We start from the raw sequence: 12251 nt of genomic DNA, 5'->3' as shown, positions 1-12251 counted from the left end.
TATGCACCGACCCCATGTACCCTCTTCCCAGAGTTTAAAAACTGAAACAACATTGTCTTGAATAAACTCAGTCTCACGGCCCTGTAGGATAGCGAATCCGATAGATTCACCTTCTGGATCAAGAAACTTTTTTTCTCTCAATTCTGAATGATTGACTTGTTTTGTAGATAGGATAAACCTTTAGATCCTTCCTTACGTTGCGGTACAAGACGTGTACAATGTGGCAGATCCAATCTCATTCACCCTGAATACAGTTAGCGGAAGCTGTCTCTTCTCTCACTCTTAAACCCTCCTGCAATAAAGACCAATGTATCATTTGGTTTCCCAGTTAATTGCTGAACCTGCTTGTTAACTTTCACTGATAGACGCACAAAGTTATCCATGTCCTTTTGAACATCTTTTATTTTCATACCATTTAAAAAATGCTCTGGTTTTCCAACTTTACTCCCCACGTGGGCATGGGGAGAATGTACAAACTCCTCACACACAACCGGGAATTCAAAGCTGGATTGCTGGGGCTGTTACAGCATTTCGGTAACTGCTACACGATCCGTGGCACCGCAATGTCCAGGTGGACAGCTCACAGAACAAACTTTCTCACAGTCCCTTGGTATGTGTGACAATAAATTTGAACATGAATTTAGTAAGGATAATTGTGCAAAGTGAATTTCCTCTTAACAACAGACAGAGGAATATTTGTGAATGCACTTGTCTTCCAATTAATACCCCCCTAATAAAACTACAGGATCTTCTGTCTTGGGGATTATAGACTGCTAACTAGTGCATTCATCTCCGTGAGCAGGTATACTCTAATTTGACAATCATCAGCTTGATTCTTGGTGTATGCTCTTCCATTTTTTCTGACCATTAATTATTTTATTTGAAGGTTTCAGCCCACCTAAAGCTGAAGGAGAAATTGGAAGTTAAAAAGGAATTGGTGAGTCAGAGATTTTTTGATCATGGTTTGAAGTGAATTTGACAACTACTTAGTTTGTTCGATGAAATGGAACGATGGTGAACAATAGTGGATTAAAACTGCAAGCACAAATATATCTTTATTTGGTAAATATAGATCATGCTTGTCTCCAAATTTTCGGCAATTTTCCAGACCTGGCTGACGTATATTAAAAAATATAACGTGAAAACAGAGATGCTGAAGGAACTCAGCAAATCTTGCAGCGCCCATACGGGTAAAGTTATATAACTAATAATTCGGGCCTGAGCTCTTCTTCAAGAAAATATCGTTGGTGGGTATACAAATGAAAAAGCTTTTCATAGGAGAAGCACGTTTTGTGAAATCATCTCAAGTGACAGTTCTGGAGAATAAACCTCAGGAAGGATATCATGACCATGTATGCACTTGTTTTCCAATTAACACCCCCCCCAATAAAACTACCGGACCTTCTGTCTCAGGGATTATAGGCTGTTAACTAGTGCATTCATCTCCGTGAGCAGGTGTACTCTAATTTAACAGTCATCAGAGTGAAGTTGCTTCACAAAATGATCTCTCAGTCAGCATCCAGTCTCCCTGGTGTAGAGGAGGCCACAGTGGGAGCACCAAATGCAGTAAAAAACCCACAGAGATTCACACATGAAGTGTGAATAGTGGAGAGAGAAGAGGTGTGGGCACAAGTGTAGCACTTGTGGCAGTCACAGAGTTAAGTACTGGGGTGGGTCCAATTGGTGGGAAGGATGAGTGCACAGAGGGGGAAAATGTGCTGTGACCTTCTGAGTTTCTCCAGCACTTTTGTGTACTGCACTCGTTCCCCAACATCTGGCTGACTTTTTGCTTACCTCTATTTAATCGAATGGTACAAGCTGGTTATGCAGGAAGCTAGTCGCCTGGGGATTTGGGCTCACAACACTCAGAAATGAAGGGACAGGCTGAGAAAACTATCGGGAGGAGGATATGGAATGGTTGATGTTCTATGGGAGGAGTGGTCACCTTCTCGGCTGCTGCTCTGTGTTCCGCTATAGGCACCATTGTCGAAGGGAATATCAAGGCCTGGACAGAGAGTGGAAGAGATTCACCAGGACAATACCAGGACTAAGCGAGTCTGACCATGTGGAACAATCAGCGTCCACCAGAATGTTCTGCCAAGAGTTCTGACATATTTCTGTTGAGGAGTTCAGTGACTTGCCCCAGGGTGATGTGTTCAGAGAACCATCCAATGCAGGAGAGACAAAGAGCAGTTGAATCTTCTCATGCCCACTACAGTCCATCATTTTTGACAGCAATCAGATATGATTCAGACAAAAGCCAAATGAGGAAACTGAAGTTACTAAGGCGAGTGAATGTGACCATGAATGGCTCTTTTGAAGTGCAGAATGGATATCATGGGGAGAAAGTTTGTAAATAGTTTTTTACATGGTTCTAACCCTTTCGAGTGATTTTCTGTTTTGAGGTGAATGAGATTTTGACAGCATTGGGACTGCTAAAATGTTCAAACACCCGGACCCTCTGTCTGTCTGGTGGTCAACGCAAGCGACTGGCCATTGCTCTGGAGCTTGTCAATAACCCGCCTGTTATGTTCTTCGATGAGCCAACCAGGTAAGAAAAGGGGCATGTCTTAAAGAGTTGGGTCCACTCCTTGAGAGTAGGATTATGCAGTTGTTGTTTTGTAGCCTGATTCATCTCTTTGTTCATTCTGTATCACGAGCTACATTCACACCAGGGTGGGTCGTGTGCAGGAGATCGGGCCAATGGGCAGTGAATAGAGAGATCTACCAATTTGCCAACCTCTTCAAGGGCTGTGGGAGGGGAAGATCCCAGGAACATGTGACCACTGACATTATAAGCACTGGACAAGTACAATTATATTTATAATCTCTTGCCCTCCCTGTTTCCCCCTCTCCCCCCGTCCCCTCCTCCCCTCTCCCCATCTCTCCCCTTCTCCCCCTCCCTCCCATTCCCTCCCCTCCTCTCTCCCCCTCTCCGCCCCTCTCTCCCCCTCTCCCCTCCTTCTCCCCTCTCCCTCCCATTCCCTCCCCCTCTCTCTCCCCCTCTCCCTCCTCTCCCCTTCTCTCTGCCCCTCTCCCTCCTTCTCCCCTCTCCCCCCCTCTCTCCCCTTCTCCCCTCTCCCCCCCTCTCCCCCCCTCTCTCTCTCCCCCCCTCTCTTCCCCCCCCACTCCTTTCACGCCCTTCACCTCTTAGTGGTCTGGACAGTGCCTCTTGTTTCCAAGTTGTGTCATTGATGAGGTCACTCGCTCAGGGTGGGAGAACCATCATCTGCACCATCCATCAGCCTAGTGCTAAGCTCTTCGAGATGTTTGACAAGGTATGATTTATTTCTAATTCCTTGAGTGCTGGTGAAAACTCTTGTCTGTGAAATACTTTGCTGTTTTCAGCACCTGATTTTACATTATCCAATCCTGACACTTTTTCCATTTATCCTTTCTCACTTCTGAACCTATACAGTTTTCTCAAAATGCGTCAAATTCACTTGGACCTGTCTCTGTGACTGAGCTTTGCATTGTTGTACCTCAACTAATGAGGTTTCCCTTGAATTTGTATAGTATCTACTGAAATACACAGAACTGCATTCAGCCCATCATATCTGTGTTGCTCCCAAGGAGCTTAATCCCACCTTTCAACATTGGACTGTAGTGGCACAGGTCACAGCTCCAAGTGTTTGTCCAAGTACAGTGTGACTGTGATGGGGCGTCCATTCAGATAATGAGTTTCAGACTCTTTGGGAGAAGGAATATATTCTTATCGCCACCCCCCCCCCCACCCTGACTATTCCTTTTACTAATTATTTTATATCCATGGCCTTGCTAATAAAAAAGACCCTTTTATAGATACTTCATAATTTTATACATCCAAACGATTCTTCAGGCCCATCTCTTTCTTGTGAATTAATTTGCAAATAACATATTTCTGGTGCTTAATTTTTGTATCTTGTACAAGGGGAAACATCTGCAGTGCGTATGAACGAGTCCATTGGGCCCTTATCTTTGATGAGTCGTCCTCATTTTCTTCTAAAGAATCAGAACCTGTTCAATCTGTGTATATATAAAAGCATGTCTGTGCCAAGCAGACAAACTGACCCTGCCTCTAAGAAGTTTATAGGTTCGTGGTGGGGCTTGGCATTCCATTTTACAGCATGGATACAGACTTTCAGCCCATCTTTTCCATGCCAGCCGACTTGCATGTGGTTGGCCCTATCCCTCTAACCCTTTCCTTACCATGCACTTGGTGATGAAAATTTATTGTCATATACAGAAGTAGAATTTGCAGGTGTACCAAAATTCTCACTTGCTGCAGCCACACAGATATGTAGGATACACCAAAACTTGAGTTCAAATTGAATTACCATAATATGCCAAACAGAAAAATAGATATTAAATATAAAAAGATTTGATAAATAAATATACACAGCTTTCATCTAAATGTCTTTTAAACATGACAATTGCACCCGCCTCTTCTATTTCCTCAATATACCCCCCACCCCCCCACCACTGAATAAAGTTGTAATCTCAAAGTATTTTAGGCCTGTATTTGTAAATCGGCATTTAGTGCTGGTTTTGGTAAATGCCACTTGCTGTTTTCATCTGCAAATAGATTGAGAATTTATTTTCTCAGTTCCCAGTCCTTTACTTGCTGGAACAATACTTGGCATGTTTCATGTGCAAATCTAGACAATAATTGCCGACTGTCAATTTTGGGTACATGCTGTTCTTTTTGTTACCTGTTTCTTGATGCTTTTCAGTAGGTTATCCTAATTATGTGGTTCACAGCCACTCCAACAAGAGGCAGGCATGGTGCCTACTCACTGTGTGCCTGGCTGCGTTCAGCTGATGCCTAACGAACCAGCCTTCAAAACTAGCATCAGCTATTATAAGGGTCCTCCAATAAGCTATTGACAGAGCAAGATTCAGACATAAAACACATAAATGCTAGAGAAACTCAGCAGGTCAAACCAGTGGCTTTATGTAGCAAAGATGAAGATACATCACCAACGTTTCAGGCTTGAGCCCTTCATCAAGGTGTGGGGGTACATGAGAGATGTCAGAACAAAAGGGGGGTGGTGGGGGTGGGAAATGATAGGTGGGGGGGGGGTGGGAAGGCAAGATGATTAGTTGGATGCAGTGAACTCAGTGTTCATGCCCTGGGGTTGGAGAGTGCCCAGACGAAAAATGAGGTGGTGTTCCTCCAGTCTGCGAGTGGTCAGGGTGGGGTCGTGTGAAAAGTCATGCACAGACATGTGAGTTTGAGAGTGTAACTCAGAATTGAAATGGTTGGCTACGGGGAGGTCGCTTTTGTTGTGAACAGAGAGGAGTTGCTGGGCAAAGTGATCTCCTAATCTGCGACTGGTCTTTCTGATATAGAAAAGGCCACAGAGGGTGCACTGGATGCAGTAAGTGAGTTCTTTGGAGGTACAGGAAAAGTGTTGCTTCAACTGAAAAGTCTGTTTGGAACCTCGGACCGTGGTGAGGGAGGAGGTGTGGGTGCAGGTATTACACCTCCTATGACCACAGTGGAAAGTGCCGGTGGGGTGATGGATAGGGAGGGAAATGTGCACAAGGGAGTCATGGAGGGAGTGGTCCCTATGGAAGGCTGAGAGGGGAGGAAAAGGAAAAATGTGTCTGGTGGTGGAGTCTTGTAGTGTGATGGATAGGGAGGGAAATGTGCACAAGGGAGTCATGGAGGGAGTGGTCCCTATGGAAGGCTGAGAGGGGAGGAAAAGGAAAAATGTGTCTGGTGGTGGAGTCTTGTAGTAAGTGCCAGAAATTCCAGCAGATAATGTGTTGGATGTGGAGGATGGTGGGGTGGTAGGTGAGGATGAGGGGATTCTGTGTTAGTTTCTAGGGGTAGGGGTGGCTAGGGCAGATGAGTGGGGAATGGAGGAGATGTGGGTGAGGGACGAGTTAATAGTGGTGGAGGGGAAGCCACGTTTTGTGTTTTAACTAGGATTCAGACATATTTCTTTGCATTTATAAAATGAAGGGTACTAAAGTGATCCTATTACAGTAAAATACCTAGTATCCAGCATCTATGGGGATTGGTAATGCTGGAATAATGAATCTTCTAGTTGCTTGAGACTATGAGTTGCGTGGCTGTTGAACTAACGGAGAGATGTGCCAATTTTAAACTTGTGTATTTTTTACCTCTTTATTTTCTGCAATTTATTTGCTGGTTGCTTGAATTCTAGACAACAGAGATTTTATTGTACCAGATTTCCAAATAACTGTTGCACTGAGGCAACACACGAATTTGAAATCAGTTTTAAAAATCTGGAATCAAGGTGCAGCAGCTGATCTGTAAAACGCAACAGATTTGAAATGTCTAAATTTAAATTTAAGATTCAGTGGCCTCCCTTAGGGAAGGAATTCCCTCCTGGTTTGTTATAGGTGTAACTCTCTGTCTTGTGAAATGACTGCAAAGATTTAAAAATCTTCAGGGGCAATGAGTACCCACTACTATATCGAACCTCATACCCCACAAATAAGTCTGATAAGGGAGGCCTGGTGAACTAATTATGAGAATCAATAAACACTTGAGCAAAAAGTGAATTAAACAAATAAACAAGTAATAAAATAAGTGTGTGAAATGATTGTAGTAAATACATGAAAGTGCTAGAGAAACTCCGGTCCTCCAGCGTCTATAGGAGCCAAAGATCTACAACCAACTTAATTTTTTGTGTGGATGAAGTCTACCCACATCAAATGACTGTGGTGATATGACCACCAGCCTACTGCAGGCGGCGATCTCTGTATCTGCAGGAAGACCACTTGGCTGGCTGTCAATCAGCCGACCTGAATAGACCCCCTAGGGGGCTGACTCCACCTGGATGGCTGTCAATCAGCCGACCAGAATATCGACCTGACCCGGCCCCACCTGAGCCAGTCACACGGGAGCCACCGTAGCTTAAACTGGTGTTCAAACTTTTACCTGAATAAAGTGTTGTTTAGTCTTTAGAGTTTTGTGCTTGCTGGCTGCTACCTTAGCGCACCACAATGACAGGGTCTCATGCACTGCTAAACCAGGACCAGTAGTATAGTGTAGAGGAGCAACACCTAACATTCCATCTGGGCACTCTCCAACATCGACTTCTCTGGTTTCTGCTAGACCACTGCCCATTCTCCCTCTCTTCCCCATCCCTCTGCCTCCTTCCCTGTCCATTCACAGAGATCTCTGCTCCTTTCCCTGTTTGCTGATGTGTCCTCACTCCTTTATCCACCTATGACTTCTTGCCTGTGGACTTGTTCTCCTCTCTGTGTTCCTCCTCTCCCCCCCTCCCACTATTTTATTTGGGCGCCTGCCCACATTTTGCTCATAGCTTGATAAAGGCTCAAGCCTTACATCAATTATCTATTTTAAATTGTAATTTTAAATTTAGACATACAGCACGGTAACAGGCCATTTCGGCCCACAAGTCAGTGCTGCCCAATTTACACCCAATAACTTACACTTCCGGTACGTTTTGAATGGTGAGCATTCACCCCATTGAGTTTATGCCAGCTCTTGAGGTAGTTTGTGCCCATTCAGGCAAGATCAGAAGTTCCAGGGTAAAAGTATTTGACAATGACTATCATGCAAAGTGGCCACAGATTCCCTCCCCCCCATATACTTCCAGCTCAGAGTCTGAGAGTGGTGGTAAATCACCCGAAGATTTGGTCACAGATCATTTCTGGGAAATAAGTGTGCAGTGAGCAAGCTTTTGACCTGTGGTTTCTAAAGCCCTTGGGGTTTCTCACCCTAAATATCAATTGGTGTTGATTCACTCTTTAAACTTGGTCATAGTATGTCAGTAGGTGAAGTGGGCACGCTTGAGAATTTTCCACCAATTCTTGTTCCTTCCCCAGAGCATCATACAGTTCTAGTTGCAATATTATCAAAGGATAAGGAGCACTGGGTGAGGGTGTTGAGAAAGTTTATACTTTCTATCTTTGTTCAAGATGTAGGTGAGGCCATTTGATGCATCAAGTCGATACTAGCTCTTACAGCAATCTTAACAATCTCATTCCTCCACTCATTTCTATGTGCACTATTCTCTCTCACTTGCCTATCAAATCTTTCCAATTCTCCAATCATTGCAGCCCATTTAGAATGATCAGTTAACGAGGGAGAATGTTCCGGATATTTGGGAATGCCAGAACAAAGGGCGGCATGGTTAGCGTAACGGTTAGCACAATGCCTTCACAGCACAAGTGATTGCGATCAGGGTTCGAATCCCGCACTGTCTCTAAGGAGTTTGTATGTTCTCCACGTGTCTGCGTGGGTTTTCCTTGGGGGCTCCGGTCTCCTCCCACCGTTCAAAACATTGTGGGGGGTGTAGGTTAGTTGGGTGTAAAATTGGGCGGCACGGACTTGTGGGCCGAAATGGCCTGACACTGCTGTATGTCTACATTTTTTTAAAAAAAGTATCACAAACTAAGGAGAAGGGTGAAGCCATTTGGGACCAAGATGAGGAGAAAATTCTTCACTCAGAGCTGTGAACTTGTGGAACTCCCTGCCACAGAAAATTTTGAGGCCAGTTTATAGATAGGGAATTGGACGTGGCCCTTATGACTAAATGATCAAGGGGTATGGAGGGAAAGCAGGTGCTGAGGTTGCATGATCAGCCTGGTGGGCCAGGCTCAGAGGACCCAATGGCCTTCTCCACCTGTATTCTATGACAACTGAAGCAGATCTTTGGGATGTAAGGGGAAACCAGAGCACCAGGTGGAAACTCCTCACAGACAGCAGCAAGGGTCAGGATCCTAACCAGTTCACTGGAGCTACAAGGTAGCAGCCTGATCTAGGTCAGCTCCGTACTTACCCAATGCCAACACCAAAAATCTTACGCACTCACCATCAGAAAGAAAGGAACAGATTTTCTTTCGAGATCTTCATTGCAAGGTTAGCTAGGCTAGGGTTTTCTTGTTGGATGAGATGTGATTTTAAAAAATGTGTATAAAATTTAGACAGGGTGGGCAGCCTTTTTCCTGGGGTGACAATTGCAATTGCCAGGGGACCTCTGCTTAAGGTGGGAGGTACATCAGAGATCAGTTTTTTACACCGAGAGTGGTAGGTTCCTGGAATGCATTGCCAGGGGTGGTAGTGGACAGGCACATAGATGTACGAAAAATAGAGGATTATGGCTGTGAAGGAGGGAAGGGTTAGATTGTTGTGGATTAGGTTTACGTAAGTCAGAACAACATTTTGGACCAAAGGGTCTGACTGTTCAGTAAAGTTCAATGTTCTGTCTTCAAAAATGTGAGGCGTTTTAATTGAATAGAGACAAGATGTGTGCACGTCTAGTGAAGAGGTTGACCTGGAGGTGATGTCATCAGGAAATCTAATAGATGATTCAGAAGAAAAAAATGATGTTTCTATTTGATCATCTTTCTTAAGAGATGCAGTACAAACAGTACAGCATGGCTATCACGTCCATGTCGAACACAAGGCTAAACTACACCAAATCTCTGCAACTTGTATATTCATGATTATCCAGAAACCTCTAAAACGCTGCTGTCATATCCACCACTACTGTCGTCAGGCCATTCCATTCACCCACCACTTTGCCCTGCACAACTCCTTTAATCTCCCCTCCCCCACCCCTTCACCTTAAACGACCCATGTCATCCCTGCTTGGGGGAGTAGAGATAAGGAGGGAATTCTCACTTGTCACTAATTCCTGACAGCCGTTCAGCACCACCAGCTAACTAGGTCAGTAATCAATCTGAATTTTTGGAACTTCAAAGTTGATTGGGTTTTTTGTCCAAACAAACATCCAGTTTTGTGGGCTGCAGTTTTTAATTCATCGAGAATTTCCACACAAACTCATTGAACGCTTCCTGCAAATTAACAGGCTAATCCTTCATATCAAGGCTTCGTGTGATTGAAAACAGTCATGTTGTGTGCATGCGCATGTTGTGTGCATTTGTGGTTATATATGTGTCTGCATGTGTGGATATTTGTGTGGGTGTATCTGTGTGTATGACTGCATGTGTGTGGGGGTGTATGTGTTTCAGTATGTGCTGGTGTTTGTGGATTTATGGGTGTGCATGTGTGCATGCACATGGATGTCTCTTTGTGTCTGAGTATGTGTGTGTGCCAAGAGTTGTGGGCTAGGTGGAGGGGAAGTGAGTGAGAAAAAGCTGTACCCACCAATTAGCTGAAAAGAAGTTTTTGACAACTGACCAAGTCACACCCAACCTGAGCTGGTTTTAAAACCATCCCTGCCATACAAAATAGCCTAAAAATATTCTAAATAAAACAATAAAAAATGTAAAGTTTGTTAAAAATGTTAAAAAGCATTAAAATTTTAAGGAACGCAAAAAGAATTGAAAAGATTTAATGCACTTCTTGTACTTATCTATTCCTCACCTTGCACCCTCCTAGTCATTCCTCTCCAATCAAGGCACAGTTCCTGCATCTGGCCATACGCGTACTGGTGATGGTGTGGATTCCCCTGTAGATTTGCCACTGAAGTTGCACTCTGCCACAGGAGTCAAAAACCACACGAGGATGCCGGACTGAGGGCATCATAGTCCAAGACTGTGACAGATTTTTAAAATTTAGTTTTATTTAACTTTATATTTAGAGATACAGCATTTTAACAGGCCCTTCTGCCCCATGAGTCAATGCCATCCAGATACACCCATGTGACCAATAAATCTACTAACCCCGTAGAACATGGAAAGAAACGAGAGCACCACATGGTCATGGGGAGAATGTACAAACTCCTTTCAGTAGTGCTGGATTCAAACTCTGGCAGCTGGCACTGTAATATGTTGCGTGAACTGCTACTGTGACATTTCCCTCCCAAATTTGCGCTATTTGTCACTGCTTTGCCCAGTTATAAAATATAGTCTGGGAAAATGGTTGTGGAAAATGCCTGATGTCAGAAATTAAATATTTCAGGATTCAGGAACTGGGGTAAAGAGAGGAACAGGAAGCAAAGAAAACTTAATGCACTGGGAACTTGGAAATGGGTTTATGATCTCTGATCCTCAGCTTGTTGACAGGTCTGCTGGTTCAAATCCAAGCATTCCATTCCAAAGTGTTTCATCCCATCCCAAAACCATGGTCAGCGTAATGGTTAGCGCAGCGCTGTAACAGCACCAGCGACTTTGTTTCGAATCCAGCACTGTCTCTAGAGTTTCTCCCCATGTCTACGTGGGTTTCCTATACTGAGGTTATAGATTGATTAGTTGTAATTGGGCGGAATGGGTTCGTGGGCCAGAAGGACCTGTTACTATACATTTACATTTAAAATTCAAAATCCAACAAGTAACAAAAAAGGAGATGCAAGAGACTGCAGATGCTGGAATCTGGATTAAAAAAAAACTCAGTTGGGTGCGAAGTAGCTATGATGAAAAATGGGTCCTGATGAAGGGTTCCTTTCCCTCTTCTGGACCTGTTGAATTCCTTCAGCAGTTTGTTCTTTACTGATTGCTGAGGTTCCAACCTGAATGCTGATGTTGACTGCCACCTTCTGTGGTATTCTGGAATTACAACTCATGAACTGCTGACCAATAGTAAGGCAGTCTTCACCTTGTCTTAAAATTATTTTCTTATCAAGTCAGAGTGCAGCACTGGAACAAGTCCTTCAATCCTGATCCAACTAATTCTATTTGCCAGCACGCGATCCATACAATATAGTTTTAAAGAAAGCTGTACTGTACAATAAATTAAAAAAAAACAGACGGAATTATGCTATGTAACAATACTCCTTGTCTTCAAACCAAGCTCCAGGGTTAGAGATTCTTCCAGCACTTAAACAACAAGAGTAGTGATCCCGGTTCATACCTCTGATGACTCTGGGTGGTATCATGTAGACCACTGGACCGAGGGAAACACTGACAGTTGATGCGACTCAGCACCTTTTTGTAGCTTTGCTAGTCAGTGCTCTGAAATTTGAAGAGAAAGCATTCAAGTGCTGCAGCTTTTGGAGTTAGAACAGGAAAGCCTGTCGATGCCATGATTGTCATTTAATATACAAAAGTGCTGGAGAAACTCAGCAGGACTTGTAGCCTCCATAGGAGACGACGAATATATATATCAACATTTTGGGCCTGAAACTTTTGTCAAGGTATGAGGGAAAACTAGGCTGGTGCTTGAATGAATAGGTGGGGAAAGGAAGAAAGAAGAGCCAGGGGGTTGAAGCACAGGCCAACAGGCAAGAGATCATAGGTGGATATGGGTGAGCAGGCAGAAGAGAATAAAGCTGAGAAGGGATACGGGAAGGAGGTAGTTGGGAATTGGGAGAATGGAGTCAACCAAGTTTGGGGAAGTATTTGACCAAAATGTGCTCATGGAA

At 43.9% G+C, this 12251-nt stretch overlaps 1 protein-coding gene across 2 annotated transcripts in view; it reads left to right on the top strand.

Annotated features, from left to right (window-relative positions):
* Positions 1–12251, top strand: part of LOC138741250 (ATP-binding cassette sub-family G member 4-like) — a 125789-nt gene that overhangs the window by 89208 nt on the left and 24330 nt on the right. For both annotated transcript variants that reach the window (XM_069895029.1, XM_069895027.1), the window contains 3 exons: positions 887–937; positions 2406–2551; positions 3155–3278. In XM_069895029.1, coding sequence (XP_069751130.1) covers positions 887–937; positions 2406–2551; positions 3155–3278 — 321 coding nt within the window. The remainder of the gene's footprint in view (positions 1–886; positions 938–2405; positions 2552–3154; positions 3279–12251) is intronic.

The sequence above is a fragment of the Narcine bancroftii genome, chromosome 8, assembly GCF_036971445.1.
Source record: "Narcine bancroftii isolate sNarBan1 chromosome 8, sNarBan1.hap1, whole genome shotgun sequence".
NCBI classification, from domain to species: Eukaryota; Metazoa; Chordata; class Chondrichthyes; order Torpediniformes; family Narcinidae; genus Narcine; species Narcine bancroftii.
Note: the sequence above shows the minus strand (reverse complement) of the source record. Positions and strands in the feature narration are given on the sequence as shown.